We start from the raw sequence: 22,051 nt of genomic DNA, 5'->3' as shown, positions 1-22,051 counted from the left end.
AGAGCGGCAATCACCTGTTGTCTTATGTTAGATAAAGCAGAGGACAATTGTGCACAATATGTTAACATTTCATGTTCGCATAAGGCGGTTGAGGGAAGTGGCGCCCCTGGTGCTTCAGTTCCTACATGAGGAGGAAAACCAAACAGTATCTCAAAAGGACTCAGATTGCTTCGTGTTCGTTTTCTCATTCTCATGTACATCAGAACTAGAGGCAGAGCTTTTGTCCAAGGCAGACCTGTGTCAGCACAACATTTTACTAACTTGGTCTTAAGTGTACCATTTTCTCGTTCCACAGCGCCACCACTGGCTGGATGGTAAGCACAGTGTGTTCTTAAGTCGATACCCAAGTATGCGCTTAGTTCTGTAATGGCCTGATTGACAAAATGAGACCCGAGGGTTCCGTGCTTTTACTCTGCTTACCACCCATCTTTCAGGCGTGGACACGTTAACGTTATCTTAAAAAACAATATAGTCGTCACTACAAAGCGTAAGTTTCTTTACCGAAGGAAAAAGCTATTGCAAAAACCTTATTTGAAGTTCACGATTCTTATCCTATCAGTTTCGTTAGTAGAATTCACGTATTGGATAATTTAACAACGATCTTACATCAAACCTATAACAATTGTAGTCAAGCGATCTGTGTTACGATCTCAAAATGTTTTTATTCTGAGTTAAATCATCACCGTATAACACAATCCTGTCTCCTACGTAAAAGCGTGTAATAGTGATACGTCAGAAAACGAAAAAGGAGTTTACATGAACCATTCGTAAAACAAAACCACAAACGTCAAAAACAATTGTGTTACCCAAATAATAATGACTACTTGATCATTCATCTGTGTCTGTTAAATTATACGATCTTAGTATAATTTTACAATTACTTTTACAATTGGAATTTTAACTTCCTTACCCGATATTGTAGAAATTAATTCTTTGTCGTTGAATTTGCGTGCCGTCAATCAGAAACTCCTCGGTTTCCGCCGGCTCTCTCTTCTCTTGTCTAAGGAGGTATTGAGACAGGAAACGTCAGTTATTGAACCTGGAAAGGCCTTTTCTCCAGACGGTCCCCCTGGAGCATGATGGACGGTCAGCGAACCCTGCCGACAACACCAAGTTTGTTGTGGAATATTTCTTATGACTAGTCGGGAGAAGAAAGTGAAGGTTTTCAATCAATATAAAGTAAACAGAGTCTTGATGAACGATCAAAGTTTGTAAAGTCAATTTATTTGCATGCAAGCAAAGAGAACAGTCTCACAGACACATTGCAGTGATCTGTGAGAGTGCTCTGCCTAAACAGTCACAATGCATGGACATTTATGCTCAGACAGCTTCCTGTTATCTGCTTAGCTAACAAGAATACACAAAGGAGAACACAAATAAAAACAGGTCATCCTTCGAGCCTTAGTATACTTCATTTAAGACAACATGAAGGCGCTTCATCTCCTGTTTGCAGATCCCTTTGTTCACAGTTTGCCTTACAATAAACCATTTAAACACACAGCCGATGCTTCCTTTGAGGCCACTGTGACATTTTTAAAATGACTATTGTAGAGACAGAATAGATATTTATTACCCTCACACATCATATATGCATGCAAAGGTTATGCCTTTACAACTTCAGATAATGCGTCATCAAGGAAGTAAAAAGTATTTCAGAGGATCTCTGTTAGTCAAGGCCTCTCTGTTCTTTCTGTACGAAGAAAGAAACAGTGCACAAGATAACAGATAACAAGACACCTGGATACTAAACTAATTAAAATCATCTACTGAAACTACAGTTTGGTGTCTGCACTTTCAGGACTTACATTCTTTAAACCTTCACATGAGACTATGACATATTTTCCCATTACATTCCACTCTTTTGATTATACAGTAATCACACAATATAGTAAAAATATGTTATAAGGACATTTCAATAACAACAGAAGTATTACCCCAAAATATGATTTTAAAATACATCATCATGTGAGATGTCTGAAGAAAAACTGTTTTTGTGAGATAAAGGATCTCTGGTTGTTTTAAGCCAGCAATACAATACAATAAACACAAAAGAATAAAAAGATAAAAACCAAAAAGAACTGTCTTTAGACCTGAGCATCAAAATCATCATCGACAGTGTCGCTGTCGAAGTTGTCCGCACAGTCAGTAATAGGGAACAGGTCAAGTAGTTGGTCGTTAGTTGCCACACGAGTATACATAGTCATCCGTTTGTCGAAGAGCTGAGAGATCATGTGTCTGAGCAGTGGGATTACGCAAAGTACAAATACAAAGAAAGCACATAGGATAATGGCAGCTTGTATCAAAATCCCCTTCCATGAGTACCATAAATCTGTAAGCCAGTCTGGAGGCGGAGTACCATCTTTAACCATAGCTTCCTGTATTTCAGTGATGTTGCGAATCGCTTGTGCAATGATATGACCATCAGCGTCGTTTTCTAGAATAAAAGTACAACAGTATTCCCCAACAATAGCACAAACGCCACCCTGTGATGCAGTCAGTTGATCTAAAACCATTCTATTTTGCATAATAGACGTGGATTAATGCATCTGGGTTGTTGTCAAGCCAATCATGTTTCAAGGTTTTTACTGCGGTGCGTCTGGTACGGTTATGCGTTGTTGAGTTGTCATTGTCTGGGTCAAAAGTCGTGTTATTGTGCTGGTCGTGGTCGCTCTTCATCTGTTTGTGGTGCCATAAAAGAAAAGGTAATAAAAAACATAACCCAATGACCACAAATAAACAATAAGTGAAACGAGTCCCCCCCACTCTCCTCAGTGGGCTCCAGGGGCGTTGTCGTTCCATGGTGAAAGAGTGCAAACAGCCAACCAAGTTAGTATGGAGTTCACCCGAGCAACTGGTTTGTGTGAGCAGTTCTGCTTGTGTTGACACCGTTGAGGTTTCCACAAAACTGTCAGAGTCACTGTTATCCTGCCACTCTTTTTGGTCCGCTCAGACAGATTGAATAATACAGAAATAAAATGAAAACGAAACAAGCAATAATATGAATATAGCTATAATGAAAAAAAATGCGTTTTTCGTCCTTTTGTAGAGGACCTGACCGTGCTCCTTTTCTTGTGTTTGTTGGCATAAACACGTGTCGAGAGGGGCTCTTCCAGCCGTCTTTCTTGCGTGGCATCAGCGTTGGGACAGTTAACACAGATCACGCAAGCGTCTGTCGGTCAACTGCCCGTTGTGATTCCGTCCGTGATCACTGCATCTCCTCTGTTGGTGGCTCCGTCTGTCCTTCCTCCCTCGGTGGTGCCTGTTGGCTGACACTTGTTGTAGGTGCGAGCTCACCTGTAGCTTCAGTTGGTGCGTCTCCTGGTTCTGGAACCTTCTTGCAGTGGGACGCGTGGACCCAAGTTGCCCTCTCAGCTACTTTGACAGCCGTCTGAGTGACGATGAGGACCTGAAATGGACCCAGCCAGCGTCGTGAGTTCCAGTGCTTCCTTCTGAAGTCTTTCACCACCACGAAATCACCAGGTTTCAGCTTGTGGAGAGGTCCTTCAGCTGGCCTCGGGAGAGCGGCAATCACCTGTTGTCTTATGTTAGATAAAGCAGAGGACAATTGTGCACAATATGTTAACATTTCATGTTCGCATAAGGCGGTTGAGGGAAGTGGCGCCCCTGGTGCTTCAGTTCCTACATGAGGAGGAAAACCAAACAGTATCTCAAAAGGACTCAGATTGCTTCGTGTTCGTTTTCTCATTCCCATGTACATCAGAACTAGAGGCAGAGCTTTTGTCCAAGGCAGACCTGTGTCAGCACAACATTTCACTAACTTGGTCTTAAGTGTACCATTTTCTCGTTCCACAGCGCCACCACTGGCTGGATGGTAAGCACAGTGTGTTCTTAAGTCGATACCCAAGTATGCGCTTAGTTCTGTAATGGCCTGATTGACAAAATGAGACCCGAGGGTTCCGTGCTTTTACTCTGCTTACCACCCATCTTTCAGGCGTGGACACGTTAACGTTATCTTAAAAAACAATATAGTCGTCACTACAAAGCGTAAGTTTCTTTACCGAAGGAAAAAACTATTGCAAAAACCTTATTTGAAGTTCACGTTAAGTTAGTTTATCACGATTCTTATCCTATCAGTTTCGTTAGTAGAATTCACGTATTGGATAATTTAACAACGATCTTACATCAAACATATTACAATTGTAGTCAAGCGATCTGTGTTACGATCTCAAAATGGTTTTATTCTGAGTTAAATCATCACCATATAACACAATCCTGTCTCCTACGTAAAAGCGTGTAATAGTGATACGTCAGAAAACGAAAAGGGAGTTTACATGAACCATTCGTAAAACAAAACCACAAACGTCAAAAACAATTGTGTTACCCAAATAATAATGACTACTTGATCATTCATCTGTGTCTGTTAAATTATACGATCTTAGTATAATTTTACAATTACTTTTACAATTGGAATTTTAACTTCCTTACCCGATATTGTAGAAATTAATTCTTTGTCGTTGAATTTGCGTGCCGTCAATCAGAAACTCCTCGGTTTCCGCCGGCTCTCTCTTCTCTTGTCTAAGGAGGTATTGAGACAGGAAACGTCAGTTATTGAACCTGGAAAGGCCTTTTCTCCGGACGGTCCCCCTGGAGCATGATGGACGGTCAGCGAACCCTGCCGACAACACCAAGTTTGTTGTGGAATATTTCTTATGACTAGTCGGGAGAAGAAAGTGAAGGTTTTCAATCAATATAAAGTAAACAGAGTCTTGATGAACGATCAAAGTTTGTAAAGTCAATTTATTTGCTTGCAAGCAAAGAGAACAGTCTCACAGACACATTGCAGTGATCTGTGAGAGTGCTCTGCCTAAACAGTCACAATGCATGGACATTTATGCTCAGACAGCTTCCTGTTATCTGCTTAGCTAACAAGAATACACAAAGGAGAACACAAATAAAAACAGGTCATCCTTCGAGCCTTAGTATACTTCATTTAAGACAACATGAAGGCGCTTCATCTCCTGTTTGCAGATCCCTTTGTTCACAGTTTGCCTTACAATAAACCATTTAAACACACAGCCGATGCTTCCTTTGAGGCCACTGTGACATTTTTAAAATGACTATTGTAGAGACAGAATAGATATTTATTACCCTCACACATCATATATGCATGCAAAGGTTATGCCTTTACAACTTCAGATAATGCGTCATCAAGGAAGTAAAAAGTATTTCAGAGGATCTCTGTTAGTCAAGGCCTCTCTGTTCTTTCTGTACGAAGAAAGAAACAGTGCACAAGATAACAGATAACAAGACACCTGGATACTAAACTAATTAAAATCATCTACTGAAACTACAGTTTGGTGTCTGCACTTTCAGGACTTACATTCTTTAAACCTTCACATGAGACTATGACATATTTTCCCATTACATTCCACTCTTTTGATTATACAGTAATCACACAATATAGTAAAAATATGTTATAAGGACATTTCAATAACAACAGAAGTATTACCCCAAAATATGATTTTAAAATACATCATCATGTGAGATGTCTGAAGAAAAACTGTTTTTGTGAGATAAAGGATCTCTGGTTGTTTTAAGCCAGCAATACAATACAATAAACACAAAAGAATAAAAAGATAAAAACCAAAAAGAACTGTCTTTAGACCTGAGCATCAAAATCATCATCGACAGTGTCGCTGTCGAAGTTGTCCGCACAGTCAGTAATAGGGAACAGGTCAAGTAGTTGGTCGTTAGTTGCCACACGAGTATACATAGTCATCCGTTTGTCGAAGAGCTGAGAGATCATGTGTCTGAGCAGTGGGATTACGCAAAGTACAAATACAAAGAAAGCACATAGGATAATGGCAGCTTGTATCAAAATCCCCTTCCATGAGTACCATAAATCTGTAAGCCAGTCTGGAGGCGGAGTACCATCTTTAACCATAGCTTCCTGTATTTCAGTGATGTTGCGAATCGCTTGTGCAATGATATGACCATCAGCGTCGTTTTCTAGAATAAAAGTACAACAGTATTCCCCAACAATAGCACAAACGCCACCCTGTGATGCAGTCAGTTGATCTAAAACCATTCTATTTTGCATAATAGACGTGGATTAATGCATCTGGGTTGTTGTCGAGCCAATCATGTTTCAAGGTTTTTACTGCGGTGCGTCTGGTACGGTTATGCGTTGTTGAGTTGTCATTGTCTGGGTCAAAAGTCGTGTTATTGTGCTGGTCGTGGTCGCTCTTCATCTGTTTGTGGTGCCATAAAAGAAAAGGTAATAAAAAACATAACCCAATGACCACAAATAAACAATAAGTGAAACGAGTCCCCCCCACTCTCCTCAGTGGGCTCCAGGGGCGTTGTCGTTCCATGGTGAAAGAGTGCAAACAGCCAACCAAGTTAGTATGGAGTTCACCCGAGCAACTGGTTTGTGTGAGCAGTTCTGCTTGTGTTGACACCGTTGAGGTTTCCACAAAACTGTCAGAGTCACTGTTATCCTGCCACTCTTTTTGGTCCGCTCAGACAGATTGAATAATACAGAAATAAAATGAAAACGAAACAAGCAATAATATGAATATAGCTATAATGAAAAAAAATGCGTTTTTCGTCCTTTTGTAGAGGACCTGACCGTGCTCCTTTTCTTGTGTTTGTTGGCATAAACACGTGTCGAGAGGGGCTCTTCCAGCCGTCTTTCTTGCGTGGCATCAGCGTTGGGACAGTTAACACAGATCACGCAAGCGTCTGTCGGTCAACTGCCCGTTGTGATTCCGTCCGTGATCACTGCATCTCCTCTGTTGGTGGCTCCGTCTGTCCTTCCTCCCTCGGTGGTGCCTGTTGGCTGACACTTGTTGTAGGTGCGAGCTCACCTGTAGCTTCAGTTGGTGCGTCTCCTGGTTCTGGAACCTTCTTGCAGTGGGACGCGTGGACCCAAGTTGCCCTCTCAGCTACTTTGACAGCCGTCTGAGTGACGATGAGGACCTGAAATGGACCCAGCCAGCGTCGTGAGTTCCAGTGCTTCCTTCTGAAGTCTTTCACCACCACGAAATCACCAGGTTTCAGCTTGTGGAGAGGTCCTTCAGCTGGCCTCGGGAGAGCGGCAATCACCTGTTGTCTTATGTTAGATAAAGCAGAGGACAATTGTGCACAATATGTTAACATTTCATGTTCGCATAAGGCGGTTGAGGGAAGTGGCGCCCCTGGTGCTTCAGTTCCTACATGAGGAGGAAAACCAAACAGTATCTCAAAAGGACTCAGATTGCTTCGTGTTCGTTTTCTCATTCCCATGTACATCAGAACTAGAGGCAGAGCTTTTGTCCAAGGCAGACCTGTGTCAGCACAACATTTCACTAACTTGGTCTTAAGTGTACCATTTTCTCGTTCCACAGCGCCACCACTGGCTGGATGGTAAGCACAGTGTGTTCTTAAGTCGATACCCAAGTATGCGCTTAGTTCTGTAATGGCCTGATTGACAAAATGAGACCCGAGGGTTCCGTGCTTTTACTCTGCTTACCACCCATCTTTCAGGCGTGGACACGTTAACGTTATCTTAAAAAACAATATAGTCGTCACTACAAAGCGTAAGTTTCTTTACCGAAGGAAAAAACTATTGCAAAAACCTTATTTGAAGTTCACGTTAAGTTAGTTTATCACGATTCTTATCCTATCAGTTTCGTTAGTAGAATTCACGTATTGGATAATTTAACAACGATCTTACATCAAACATATAACAATTGTAGTCAAGCGATCTGTGTTACGATCTCAAAATGGTTTTATTCTGAGTTAAATCATCACCATATAACACAATCCTGTCTCCTACGTAAAAGCGTGTAATAGTGATACGTCAGAAAACGAAAAGGGAGTTTACATGAACCATTCGTAAAACAAAACCACAAACGTCAAAAACAATTGTGTTACCCAAATAATAATGACTACTTGATCATTCATCTGTGTCTGTTAAATTATACGATCTTAGTATAATTTTACAATTACTTTTACAATTGGAATTTTAACTTCCTTACCCGATATTGTAGAAATTAATTCTTTGTCGTTGAATTTGCGTGCCGTCAATCAGAAACTCCTCGGTTTCCGCCGGCTCTCTCTTCTCTTGTCTAAGGAGGTATTGAGACAGGAAACGTCAGTTATTGAACCTGGAAAGGCCTTTTCTCCGGACGGTCCCCCTGGAGCATGATGGACGGTCAGCGAACCCTGCCGACAACACCAAGTTTGTTGTGGAATATTTCTTATGACTAGTCGGGAGAAGAAAGTGAAGGTTTTCAATCAATATAAAGTAAACAGAGTCTTGATGAACGATCAAAGTTTGTAAAGTCAATTTATTTGCTTGCAAGCAAAGAGAACAGTCTCACAGACACATTGCAGTGATCTGTGAGAGTGCTCTGCCTAAACAGTCAATGCATGGACATTTATGCTCAGACAGCTTCCTGTTATCTGTAAGCTAACAAGAATACACAAAGGAGAACACAAATAAAAACAGGTCATCCTTCGAGCCTTAGTATACTTCATTTAAGACATAAGATATTTTTACTGTCCTAATTATGAGATATTTCAAATTAAAACTCATACATTTGAATCGAGAAAATATCTAATAAATGGATATTTGAAGTGTAATAAAAAGTATTTTCTCAATAAGTCCAGAAAATGACTGATATGTATGTGTTGAGGACATCGTTGACTCCACCCATAATGAATATTAGATATTTTTACTGTCCCAATTAAGAGATATTTCAAATTAAAAGTCATATATTTGTACCCAGAAACGGGTACATTTCTGAATATTTGAGGTGCTATAAAAAGTATTTTCTCAATAATTCCAAACAATGACTGATGCATATAAGTTGAGGAAATCTCTGACTACACATATACAGAAAATTAAACATTTTGACTGTGGTAATTAAGAGATTTTTTAAAGTAAATGTTCTACATTTGTTCCAAGAAATATCCAATAACTGAATATTTGAAGTGTTTCCTCAATAATTCCAAACAATGGTTAATGTATACAGGTGCATCTCAATGAATTAGAATATCATCGAAAAGTTAATTTATTTCAGTAATTCAATTCAAAAAGTAAAACTCATATATGATATACTGTAGATTCATTACACACAAGGTGATATATTTCGAGTGTTTATTTCTTTTAATGTTGATGATTATGGCTTACAGCTAATAAAAACCCCAAATTCTGTATCTCAGAAAATTTGAATATTACATAAGACCAATTTAAAAAAGTTTTTTTAATACAGAAATGTTGGCCTACTGAAAAGTATGTCTATGTACAGTATAAAGTATGTACTCAATACTTGGTCGGGGCACCTTTTGCATGAATTACTGCATCAATGCGGCATGGCACGGAGGCGATGAGACTGTGGCCCTGCTGAGGTGTTATGGAAGCCCAGGTTGCTTTGATAGGGGCCTTCAGCTCATCTGTATTGTTGGGTCTGATGTCTCTCATCTTCCTCTTGACAATACCCCATAGATTCTAACTTAAACTCAAATTATAACTTATACCAGGTACCATGACCCCATGCTCATGTAGGATTGTGTTTCCGGGGTCATAAGTCCCAGCCATAGATAACTGCTGCCATCTGTTGGCCAAAACAAGTCCATGCAGAAATAAAATCCTTCTTTCTCAGTCTGCTGAAAACTGCATAGCTCAATGCTAGTAGCACTTACAGTGATTCTGACTGATTGTGAAGAAACTTCAGTGTTGCCGTTCAATAGAGACTAAAACCATACATGTACTCCCAATGGTTCAATAAGAGCTGTCAGTTTACTTTGGGTACGCGGTTGATAGGCGTTTTAGGCAAATTATGCAGGAGTGAGAAGAGGTTAAAAAATCTCTTCATTACCACAGTAAAGATTTTTCTGTATATGTGTGGTCAGAGATTTCCTCAACTTATATGCATTAGTCATTGTGTGGAATTATTGAGAAAATAGTTTTTATAGCACCTCAAATATTCAGAAATGTACCCGTTTCTTGGTACAAATGTATGACTTTTAATTTGAAATATCTCTTAATTAGACAGTAAAAATGTCTAATTTTCAGTATGGGTGGAGTCAACGATGTCCTCAACACATGTATATCAGTCATTGTCTGGACTTATTGAGAAAATACTTTTTATTACACTTCAAATATTCATTTATTAGATATTTTCTCGATTCAAATGTATGAGTTTTAATTTGAAATATTTCCTAATTGGTACAGTAAAAATGTCTAATATTCAGTATGGGTGGAGTCAACGATGTCCTCAACACAGACATGTCAGTCATTGTCTGGACTTATTGAGAAAATACTTTTTATTACACTTCAAATATCCACTTATTAGATATTTTCTCAATTCAAATGTATGAGTTTTAATTTGAAATATCTCTTAATTAGGACAGTAAAAATGTCGAATATTCAGTATGGGTGGAGTCAACGATGTCCTCAACACAGACATGTCAGTCATTGTCTGGACTTATTGAGAAAATACTTTTTATTACACTTCAAATATTCATTTATTAGATATTTTCTCAATTCAAATGTATGAGTTTTAATTTGAAATATCTCTTAATTTGGACAGTAACAATGTCTAATTTTCAGTGTGGGTGGAGTCAACGATGTCCTCAACACATACATATCAGTCATTGTCTGGAATTATTGAGAAAACTGTTTTTATTACACTTCAAATATTCATTTATTAGATAGTTTCTCGTTTCAAATGTATGACTTTTACTTTGAAATATCTCTTAATTGGTACTGTCAAAATGTCTAATTTTCAGTGTGGGTGGAGTCAACGATGTCCTCAACACATACATATCAGTCATTGTATGGAATTATTGAGAAAAATATTTTTGTAGCAGCTCAAATATTGTGATATTAGCCTTTTTTTGTCCTGAACATATATGCATTAGTCATTGTGGGGAATTATTGTGAAAAACATTTTCATAGCACCTTAAAAACACCTTAAAAATTTGCCATTTGAAGATATAAATTCAGTTCAGAGTTTTTGCTTTGTAAAACATCTTAATTGACCGTCAGTCAGGTATTATTAATTTCCAGCAACCCTCAAATCAAAGAATAAATACACTTTACGCACAATTTAGGTGTATTTTCCCTTTAACTCACGAGATGATGGTATCATTTTTTATACTTATTGGAATATAATTCATTTAATCTCATTTCATTATGCAATATGTCTACTTTGTTGGCATCTTATTTTGAAAACCGGATGTTCGTCTGTAGAAAACCGGAAGTTTTCACGTTAATCTTTCCGCTAACTTTGCAAAATCCTTCGCTCGCTCCCGTCCTGTGCCGTTTGGTTGCGTTTACCGTAAGTTTCAGCGTATAGGTGCACTACAATTTAAGTGTCTGCTAAGTTGACCACGGAGATCTGAGCGTCTGCTGACTTGACCGCAGTGAACAAGCAGACGTGCAGTTACTAAATGCACTGATGTCCGCACAGACAACCACAGCGGGTTGTGTACAGACAACCATATTGTCTGTTTGTCTATGTTTTGGTGACAGTGGTGACCAAACCCTCCATTCGTGTTTCTGGAGTGAAGAATCAGACTTTTTTTTTTTTACTGTTGTAAACTACAGGTGAATTCAAGTAGGCTACTTTTGAAGAATGGTGTTCAAGATCTTTACTTTAATTCATTAAGTGCTGTTTTTTGTTCTCTGGGGTCCGTACAAATGAAACACCTGGCTGATACCGACTAAATTACTTAAAAAAAGACTTTGAATAACATCAGTGTGCTTGATATCGAGTGCCTTCAATAGAACTAGATTTTAAAGTGGTCCTATGTGGCTCCATTTTGAAATACCTGCGGTGTAGAGTGTTTATCTCCTTCTCATTCGCTGCGTAGAAGGTGAAAGAAAGGAACAGCTTGATCATGTGGAAATATTAATTTGTAGTGATGATGTATAATGTGAAAAATCTATATATAAAGTAAAATACAAGGATTGATGCTGTACAATTAAAGCTGTCTATTTACAATTAATATTCACCTGATGGATTTTGAATATTGAATATTCAGTCTCACGTCAGCTCTGTTTTGATCCCTACTAATTCCTGTGGGAAAATCTTCACCCGCTACTCACAAACCTTGCTGGCCATGTGGTGCTGGTCAGGTAGAGTACAGTGGCTTTAATAGAGCATTCTTCCTCAAGCTGGTAGCTGTGGCTGGTAATGAGGATGAGAGCAGAGTTGTGTGCCAGAAAACTAAGCAACAATCAGCCGAAAGACGATAAAAGACTCCAAAGAACTGAGGAGTACTGCAGAGTTGTTTTATCTTTCTATGTGTGTTTTTTTTAAACAAAATCTTTTTCATTACACAGTCATTTGATGAATTGGTCATATATTCATAATTGCAGCTTAAGTTTAAATTTCATGTAAGAAAGAAAATGTCATCACACAGCTGTTGAGCCAAACATTCCTTTATAAAAGAAGTTCACATGTTTAGTGAGACACGTTAATATGATGAGTCTGCATTAAATGGCAATGCCCCGTCCCCAGTTTCTTTAAACGAAACATACCACAGCTGACGAATAGCCATTAATGTCTTATGTTTGAAACAAACTGTATTTTCAAAATGTAAATATAAATGTAAGCAAAAAAGCAATACTACCACTTAAGCAAATAAAACGGTGTTTAGTATTAGAACTTTGTGCAACTTCACTTCAAACTGTTATGAGTCACATTCACAAATAAGAAACATGCAAAATTTAACAAGTTAAATTAAATTCACCAAGAAAAGCAATAAGCAAACAAACAAACAACAAAAAACTCTTTTGGGTAGTGAACACCAGTTCAAATTTATTGAAGTGAGTGAAGCTTTTCTGCCGCCCTAAAAAACAGAAAATAATAATAACAAATAATGAATAAACTGTTAATTTGATCAAGATACCACACTCAACCCAATACCAACAGTAAAGCATACAGTAAGACAATGATAGTCAGACAACCACTAATGAGTCGAGGCTAATGTACATTTTTTTTAAACTATAGTTTCATACTAATGTGAATTAGCCTTCAGATAGTAATGTGCATTCAATTCAAACCCTAATCTAGATCGTCTCATTTACTAGAGTGTCAGAAAGGTTTGATAATGCAACGCACTTACATTATATCAAACTCGCTTGTCTTCTTTTCCCCCATTCCACCTCATCTCATCTCATGAAGGTGCCCAAGATCTCTCTGGTAAGATAGTATACAAACACAACTCAATGTAAACAGCAGTTATCATGTATAGAGGATGTCACCATAAAACTGAATAGCAACAATACTTACTGCCGCCATCAGGACAATGGGGTGATCGGGCAAGAATTCCGGCTTCTTCCTGGCCTCAGGACAATTTGCCAGACCAATTAAAAAATCTCTTGTGTAAGATATGCTGCCTATGAAAACATATATATATACATATTAAACAACATTACAAGAGTTCAAATCAGGAAAATCTAAAGAAAGACTAAATGTATTTTGCACCTTTATCTTAGTGCGACATTAAACTTAAGTTATAAAAACAGGATTAAGCACTATGTGACCGGTGAACATGTCCTGTTACTGAACACGGCTAATTCAGTGTTTGATGCAATTTGCTGTTTTGTTTTATGCCTGTTGCACATTTCTTTTGTGTGAAACTTTATATGCCGACATCTTGGCTAGGACTATACATTGAATGAAAGTAGTTGTTATTCTGTCAATGCATGGGCCATTTGCCAAGCCACTACTGTAACCAACAATAACCTCCCGGCTGAAAGTAAACACAGAAGCATTACAATAAAAGCCCCCAGTTTCCAGATGAGCAGAAACATATAGATCCCATTTGTCATTAAAACACTTTGTGTCTTACCTTTTTTCTGTTTGTAGAGGTTGACAATCTTGTAGAACTCCTCTATCCCAATTGTGGTCTATCAAGTTCAACGTTAGAATAGTTTTAGAAAACCTAAATTTGTCTAAATCTTCACTGCTTAACAAGCAGATGATGAGCTGAAATGATTTGTTGGTCGAAAGAAATTGAAAATGTTGCAACCCTAAAATATTGTATCTTACCTCTCGATACTCTTCTTCGATCAGTGCCTGGGCACATGTAGCAGCATTTATTTTGGGCTCTAAATGAAGTGATACAATTCTCATATAAGCGCGCCATTATATGGACACAATACATTTAAAATCAACACCTTTGATATTCCGATACGTTTAAACCAAGTGGTGCAGACTGCTTACCAATGCCAAAAGGGATGCAGCGGCGCAGGGGTCTGGCAGGCTCCAGATGTTTCTGGAAGATTCTTCTCCTGGATACCTCCATCCTGGTGTCAGTGATCTACTACACTCTGCAAGGGCTACACCGAGTAGTGCTGTAGTGACTACGGGCAGACACTTCAATATTTTAGAAATCAGTGCTTTGAAGAGTGGAGTTTGCAGACCATTAGGGGTCCTGTAACGTTATGGTGTTAACTCTTTAATTAAAGTCTGAGAATGTATTAGGATTACTATTTAGATGACAGATTTCAATTGATCTGACCAAATTCACTAGAGAAGTATGAAATAAAGTGTAAAAAACATAAAAATATATAAATTAGCTAGTGCATAAGTATCTTACATAATTAATGTGAGTATCCATGAGCTATGCTGATTAGAAACAGGCTAATAATACCAGGAGTGTAGCTTAACAGCTAACGTGAGCAACTCAACACAATCGCTTCTAACTTGGCAATTAACCTCGTTTAAGTAAGGTTAATTGCAAATTAATTCAACATAAATTAATGAACACAAGTCAACGAATATTTAACGGTCGTAACTGACGATTGTAATAACATTAAGGCCACAAAATAAGACTTTCAAAAAGTTAACGTTGAGTGATGACAAACGCAGCTCGTCAATGCTGCAGAAGTTTGAACTCTGCGAAACCATCATTCAAGTCAGCAACATGGGCCAAATAACTCGTACCGGAAAGTTACGAGTTCTCCACGAAGTCATTGCACTTTAAATAGAGGAGATTTTAGGATAAATTGTTCACCTGTAGTTCTAAACAGCTCCTTCGGTGTGGTGGTCCGCCTGCAGTGATCACCTCACTGGTGTCATGGTAGTCAAGTTAAAACCAGTTTCCGGTTAACGTTTTTCAAAATAAAATGTTTTTTTTAATTTTATTTTTTTAAGTACGTATAAGCCCATTGTCAACATTGTCAGACAGTAGAGGAAACACTTTGTGTATCAACCCGTATGAGCACACGGCACTTGTGGCTTGTTTTTGATATTGAACATTGTAAATGTGGTCGTCTTGGATAGGTTTTACCCATAGACTGTATATAAGGGTTGTGTCAGTGTGTTTGCAATGCTGCAGTAGGAAATATGAAACTACTCTAAAATTGTCAGAATATTCACCAACCGCAATGTATTACAATATCTATGTGTTTATAGTTACCTTTTGGATATGATGCTGAGATTCTTGCTGGAGTGAATATGGCACCTGTTCTTTCAGAGACTGCTAAAAGGTTGGGAATGAAACTCACATGCTGCACTATTATCTAATATACTGGATTATACATGAGTTGAATATATTGTTAGGTTTATGACATTTTCTTTGCTTTACACCCAAAGATAAATATGTATAGATGCATAACGATGCATGTGTGTTAAGTCCATCTAACTGGAAACGCAAGAGGAAACAAATCTCCTTCAATCATGTTCATTTCTCTCTTTTATTAGAGGGAAATATAACTTAAATATTTGAAATACACATTACAGATTATCACCGTGATCCCTCATGCAAGTGATTATTGTATTTTACAAATCTTGCTATTGGACTGATGAGTTTTATAAAAAGGGCAAACACTGTACACCCCAACTTAATTCTAATACAGAAAACCACTTAAGGGTATCCCATTAAACCTAATCTTAACAGCTGTCAGTAACTCATGGTCTTTGATTGGTGATTAACCAGAAAGTTATATACATACGGTTAACATGGTAAACAAAATTTAATTTAAATTGTATGTGACAGATCTGTGAAGAAAAATTGACAATTCAAAAGGTATGCATTTTTTATGAAAACAATACTTTTCACACCAGCCACATAAGAGTAAAATGCAATGCACATACATTGTTTGCAACACTATGTTGGAAGTTGAATCAAACAAAAACATGTCTCGATTGAGAAAATGAGAAAAACAAAAATCTAGTGCTTCACTTTAGGATGAGTATAGAATACAACACCCATTGTCAGACTATATTACCTGAACACAATTTAAAAAATGAAAAGAAAGCACTAAGAAAAAATATATAGCTAAACTCACACAAAGCCATGCCGTACAAAAAGTCAAAATGAAGATCATATCAAAAAGAAAGAAAGGCCCATTTCTTCCCTTAAATCAACTCGGTATATGTCCAAACTACACTGCTAGGGCATGCAAGGTGCCATGAAAAGATGAGTCTCTTTCACACAATTAATAGCTGGATTTTTCTCGGACCTATGGGTCTTCCACTCAGTTCCTCAACTGCTGTTACCGCCTCCTGACGAGACTCAAATACTGCAGTCGCGGTGCCAGTCGATTTTCCAGTCTGGTCAAACTGGAGTGTGACTGATCCAGGCATGATGCGAAATCCGTAGCAAAAGTCATAGATTTCTTCACTTCTGATTTGAAATGGTAAGTTAAGCAGCTTAACGCAGGCGGTACCGTCAAAATGCTGCACTGGGGGAGCGAAGCCACCACCAACACCATTACCCCTGTCTTGTGGGGCGTAAGGGCCGACTGCATAGGGCTCATAACCACAGCCTCCATAGGCGTGAGCCTGTGTATTAGCCATTGGTATATTACCATCCGGAGGAATCCTAAAGCCAGGATTTTCTGTGTCACCGGGGCGGTAGGATGCCTCGCTTCCTCTGCCCGAGTATCGCTCTCCTCCTGGCAGCGGCTCTTGCACAACTGGCTCTTGCACCAGCGGCGGCTCAACACCCAACTGCCGCATCTGAGAACGTGAAATACATTTCAGTATGACTTCTGACCCAAGAAACCGGTGTCTATTGAGCGAGAGTGCACTCATAGCCTCCGCCTCGGACCCGAAGAGAACCAAAGCCTTCCCAACTCCAGCACCTTCATGGTCACGCAGCACAAACACCTTGTCCTCCGTGATATTAAACCAAAGGAAGAAGTCTATGATCTCAACTTTCCGCACATCAAATGGTAGGTTCCGCACAAACAGACACACTTTCTCCGAGTCATACGACGGCGGCTGATCTTGACACATTTCAGAGTTTCCAGGAGGTCCGGCAGCCACGCTCTGAGATTCCAGAAGGGCGATCATTTTTTCTCTTGAGATTGGCCGTGTGAGGATCTGTCGGTTGAAAAACGGCCTTTTTTCAGGAGATAAGGCATCACAATAGTCACGCAGATTCTTGAACAGCACAAATGTGGATCTAGTTCTTCTCCCATCACTGCCAATTAAGTACAGGATCTGGTCATCCTCAAGCTTTGCAGTATGAAAAAGCCTTTTTATGTCTTCCTTTTCAGCGGTATACGACAGATTTTCTACCACAACGCAGTACTCGTCATCAGAAGCAGCACCACCAGGACTCTGGAAAGCTGATTGTGGCCTCAGAGGAAGTGGATTTCTTTGCGGGCGAATAGGTGATCGGTCCCTTTCTAAGCCATCTGTAACCCTGCGCCAATCTTCTTTTGTTGTTGGAGTAATCTCCACATACCTGGAGCCAATGTATCCCCGGTCCCTCTTCATGGCTTCATTTGCATCCTCTCTTGTTGCAAATTTGACCAGACCTTTCCCATTTTTATAACCATTTCCATTTTTCAATAAGATAATTTCATCAATAAGTAAACCAAGGAAAAAGTCATGGACTTCCTTTTCGGTCACGGAGAAAGGCATTCCTTTCAGGAACACGTGCACAAAGTCATTATTGTCTGAAGCCTTCTGGTGGCGGAGGGGAGAATAATCCGATCTGCTAACTGATCTCCTGCCCACCTCGGGGTCCACGGATCTTCTGGCGCGTCTTGCGTTCTCCTCAAGTCGCGTCTTTGGATCGAGCTCCAAGTTTGATGTACTTTTTTCAAGCATGTTCTGCATCTCTGCTTTACTACTTAGTAGCAACGCAACAGGTGACCCCTTAATGCAACCTCCTGACCGCGTCATGGCTCTTCTTGCGTCTTCGTCCGAAGCAAAGATAATGAAAGCTTCATCTCGCTCCCCACCAATTATATGCACCCCTCCATCAGGAATTTTGAGGCCAGTGAAGAACTTGCGAATATCCTCAGAACCTGCTGAGACCCTTAGTCCCTGTAAACGGATGACGACCTCCATACTGAAGTACAAACAACAGCACCTGCGGACAGAGGGGTATAGAACAGCATTATTGCCAACAGAGCTTTTCTAGCTCAGCGTCCACTTCCTGGCATTCCAATATAACGCCACTGAACTGGAATAGCAATGTGAGACAAAAGACATCAGAGACAAAGGAAACCTGTGCAATCAGTGTCCACAACAATCCCTTTTACAACTGAGAAGGAATTCAAATGTGTGAGATTGACATAACAATCGTACATATACCGTAGCTCAAGCGTGTTAAGTCCCAACCCACAATATAAACACAGAGCATCTTCCCTTTATTTTCTAACTCAAACCCAAATTGTATTCACTTCATATTCAATTAAATTCCACGCGAGACTCCAACGCTTTATCACATTAAATCGTACTCATAGTTTTGAACACACCAATGGCACACCCTTCACCAGTACATTCAAAAATGCGGTCCAACGCTGGCTTAAGAAGGACAAAAGGCAACACAATCTATCTGGCACAATCATTTCCCTATTGTCCTAAATCAATCTCATCAAGTCCTATGAAATAACACCATAGGTTAAATATTCAAATTCATCATCTACAATTCAACTAAAGCGGTAAAATTCAAGTTGATCTGAGAACCACTACTCGCTCAACAGGTTTACAAATATTAATCTTGTAATTGAAATATGATTAAATCCATTTTTAATAAAACAACATAGCTGATAAAGTTGTTGCCCGCGGAGGCTAATAGACTGAAAATGTGTCACCTCACAGAATGAGACAGTCCAGAGGACTCACAATGACCACAATTTCCCCATCTATGATCCTTCCCTATGATCCTAGTGCCAAATCCAGGTGTTGCGCAACACAATTGTAGGTCCGAGATTTTCAAGTTTACCACCAATTAGTTCCACTTATTCAACCAACAAAATGATCAACACCACCAGGTATTTTTCCAATGTATTTGGAGGGTCCTTCAGAATGGGACAGCCTTGTTGATCCATCAAAAATGAGGTCTTGAATCGCAGACTTGAAACAAGGCAGTTCTTCCAATTGGGACACAGCTACTACCCAGCAAGAAAAATATCTCCGTTACCATTAGCAGAAACTATGATCCAACCAAAGCAGCTCCGAATCGGTCACTCAACAGAACCACAAGCCAAAAAACACCAAAATTGACAATTAAAACCATTAGTACATAATCTAATTTAGTAAATGTTACTATTAGTGTGCCAAAGCCCGCTATCAGTAGTTTTGCATGGTCAAACTAAACAAATACCATCTGCTTATAGACCCTTTAACAGCCAATGTCATCAAAAATATGCCCCAGCCATACAGACGAGTTAGCAAGCTTTAAACATTGAATTAAAACTGTTAACAGCATCGAAATGTATGGTTGTTGCATGTTGTGTTGTCAGAATAAATCGTTAGGTGCCAAAACAATCTGCCTTTGCAAATCACAGTAATTATGATTTTGCTGGTAAAACAATATTCTATCTTAGGTATAATTTCCATGGCAAACACACATTCCTTCTGGGCAGTTACTAAACAAAAAATACCAGCTACAAGGGACGCACAACTCAATTTTACTGCACATTTGCAGGAGAGCGCTGAAATCGGGATGTCTTGTCACTCAAAAAGTTCATCGACTGCATCGCAACCTTGCTCTAACAAAATATCCCATTCATGGCAGAACAAACAATGTTGCGGATTGCATTGTTTGGCAACCTACACCACTGCTGCAGTCTGTTCATTCCAGAGGCTGGCGTTCTGGTTAATCCAATAGCGGCAGTGTCCCCTCTTGTTGCCCTTCCCCTGTCATGCTCTGCTCGCCTCAGCAACATTTCCTCTTCTGTATACTCTGGCACAAACGGAGAGAGTATAGTCTAGCAGTTGTTCAGCAGAAAGAGTAATCGTCTTCTCTTCAGAGCTCCTATTCATTACAGTTGGGAGCATTTTATGTGCTGTCACGTAGCCAAAACTGTCCTCCACCCAGAAGTGAACATATTTTTACTACATTCATGTTTCATAATCCTTTGTGTGCCCTGTGGAATTTTGAAAACTCATAGCTTATGAAGGCAATGCTATAATTCACAAACTACTCAGCAATGTGCCCATGGACGGTTGGGAAAATGCATTTTTAAATTGCATGAATAAGTAAAATAAAATTCATAATAATTGTGAAAAAAAAATCCTGTGATCTGTTTAACCGGGTGTGCAACGGATGCTCCACCCTATTAGAACACGAAAGACACAGTGGAAGTGGAAGTTTCTTCTCCGATACAACCTGCCACAAGGAAAACACTTTTCAGGTAATTAAATGAAGGTAAATAGTGCAGAACAGAACTGTCGCTTGGCTAGCGCTGCGCCAACGCTTTCTTCGAGGCAGTGAAGACCTTTAACCTGATGGCGTGTAGTTCGTGTACATATTATGAAATATAATCCTGCCAGCACCACTGATACAGCAAGCTGTTTTGTTACATACCTCTGAACCAAAGCCCACAATAAATTAAATTAAATATCAAATTAGATTAAATAACGGGCTGTAGCTCACTCTAACTCTTAGCCATCAGATTCAACACCATAATGCAGCAGAGAGATGACAAAATAGTGTTTGAAATGCACCCTGAATGACACAAAACCAACTAATATCACTTATTGTTGTCGCAATACGAACTTTTAATAAACACCGCACCTCGCCACTGGCATCGAAACTTCCGGGTTACTAGCGTTACTAGGCTAACGTTAGCTCTCATAGGCTAACGTATGCTAACGTTAGCTCTCATAGGCTAACGTATGCTAACGTTAGCTCTCATAGACTAGCGTTAGCCTATTGGTAGTTCGTGTCACACGTTAGCATTACTCGCTAAGAAAAACGAGCAATGGCCGGTTAGCAAATTAAGTGCGTGACATGTAGCAGCCTAAATTGGCCACCCGCGTAGTAAAATCAAATATGAAGGCATTAACTTAAACATTCACTGAATGAAAGTACCGCCATAGCTTAGTTAACGAGGTCAAACAGTAACGTTACGAAACCAAACACACATAACGTTAGCTAGCTTGACGCCATTAATACCGCCAGCATTTCATCCCAGACGCGTTACGTCACTAAACATACATCATCTGAAACTACTGTAATGTTGTGTGCAATTACACGAGGCTAAATGTGTCAGTTAACAAGGAAGGTGGTGTTTACGTCCTTCCCTTTCAAACAAAGCTCAACGAAATGTCGATGTAGCTAACGATAGCTATTGAAGCTAGCTAGGCCGCTAGCTTTAGCGTTTACTTATTTGAAGGCCAACAACGATCTGAGAATGCAATCTTTATAAATAATACCAGAGAATAGCTTGCTACCTAACCAACGACAAAAACTTACACAAACGACAAGCACAGAGACTGGTGCAAAAGCGAGATAGCGATAGGTTTTCAGATCAGTCAAGTTTGGTTTCGTGTTGCTCTCTTCTCAGAGTGCATGAGGGGGAAATGTTCTTCTTCCTCCTGCAGCCCTGTAACCCAATGTGAGAGATGGATGCCGCCACCTACTGTATCGGGGGAAGTAATATTATGACTTCATGAAGAATGTCTGTTTTGGCTATTAAAGTATGGCTATATAAATATACATGTAAATATGTACACCTGCCTGCTACTGTGTGTACCCGACCTTTCCTGTCATTCGGTGTGTCTTTTTCTACAAGAGGCTACTACCCATCAACATGTTTTCCACTGTTTCCTTGCAGTAACAAGTCCCACACTCCTCACAATACATCATGTTTCATTGGGTCCTGTTTGTCCTAGTC

At 39.4% G+C, this 22,051-nt stretch overlaps 2 protein-coding genes across 4 annotated transcripts; both read right to left on the bottom strand.

Annotated features, from left to right (window-relative positions):
• Positions 1 to 12,398: 12,398 nt before the first annotated feature.
• gra (granulito) lies at positions 12,399 to 15,514 on the bottom strand. Its single transcript, XM_076109123.1, has 7 exons — positions 14,980 to 15,514; positions 14,187 to 14,326; positions 14,013 to 14,071; positions 13,813 to 13,870; positions 13,251 to 13,357; positions 13,084 to 13,157; positions 12,399 to 12,807 (listed from the first exon to the last, which is right to left on the bottom strand). Exons 2-6 carry the CDS (start codon positions 14,266 to 14,268, stop codon positions 13,125 to 13,127), a joined length of 339 nt encoding a protein of 112 aa, XP_075965238.1. The 5' UTR covers positions 14,269 to 14,326; positions 14,980 to 15,514; the 3' UTR covers positions 12,399 to 12,807; positions 13,084 to 13,124.
• Positions 15,515 to 15,642: 128 nt separating this feature from the next.
• On the bottom strand, positions 15,643 to 21,783 carry rbm12bb (RNA binding motif protein 12Bb). 3 transcript variants are annotated; one of them, XM_076109122.1, is made up of 3 exons: positions 21,631 to 21,783; positions 19,987 to 20,115; positions 15,643 to 18,294 (listed from the first exon to the last, which is right to left on the bottom strand). In XM_076109122.1, exon 3 carries the CDS (start codon positions 18,270 to 18,272, stop codon positions 16,398 to 16,400), a length of 1,875 nt encoding a protein of 624 aa, XP_075965237.1. In that variant the 5' UTR covers positions 18,273 to 18,294; positions 19,987 to 20,115; positions 21,631 to 21,783; the 3' UTR covers positions 15,643 to 16,397. The 3 variants fall into 3 exon arrangements, with proteins under 3 accessions (XP_075965237.1, XP_075965236.1, XP_075965235.1); XM_076109121.1 differs by lacking the exon at positions 19,987 to 20,115; XM_076109120.1 differs by lacking the exon at positions 21,631 to 21,783 and having other exon boundaries at positions 19,987 to 21,624.
• Positions 21,784 to 22,051: the final 268 nt, after the last annotated feature.

Source organism: Anarhichas minor, unplaced genomic scaffold, assembly GCF_050575085.1.
Source record: "Anarhichas minor isolate MPS153535 unplaced genomic scaffold, ASM5057508v1 ptg000041l, whole genome shotgun sequence".
NCBI classification, from domain to species: Eukaryota; Metazoa; Chordata; class Actinopteri; order Perciformes; family Anarhichadidae; genus Anarhichas; species Anarhichas minor.
Note: the sequence above shows the minus strand (reverse complement) of the source record. Positions and strands in the feature narration are given on the sequence as shown.

What these genes read in the sequence shown, in the direction of transcription:
- rbm12bb (XM_076109122.1), bottom strand. Translation starts at nt 18,272, where the DNA reads ATGGAGGTCGTCATCCGTTTACAGGGACTAAGGGTCTCAGCAGGTTCT.
- gra (XM_076109123.1), bottom strand. Translation starts at nt 14,268, where the DNA reads ATGGAGGTATCCAGGAGAAGAATCTTCCAGAAACATCTGGAGCCTGCC. An exon ending in CTGCATCCCTTTTGGCATTG is followed by an intron (nt 14,072 to 14,186) that starts GTAAGCAGTCTG and finishes CACTTCATTTAG; the next exon opens with AGCCCAAAATAAATGCTGCT. An exon ending in TCGAAGAAGAGTATCGAGAG is followed by an intron (nt 13,871 to 14,012) that starts GTAAGATACAAT and finishes TGAACTTGATAG; the next exon opens with ACCACAATTGGGATAGAGGA.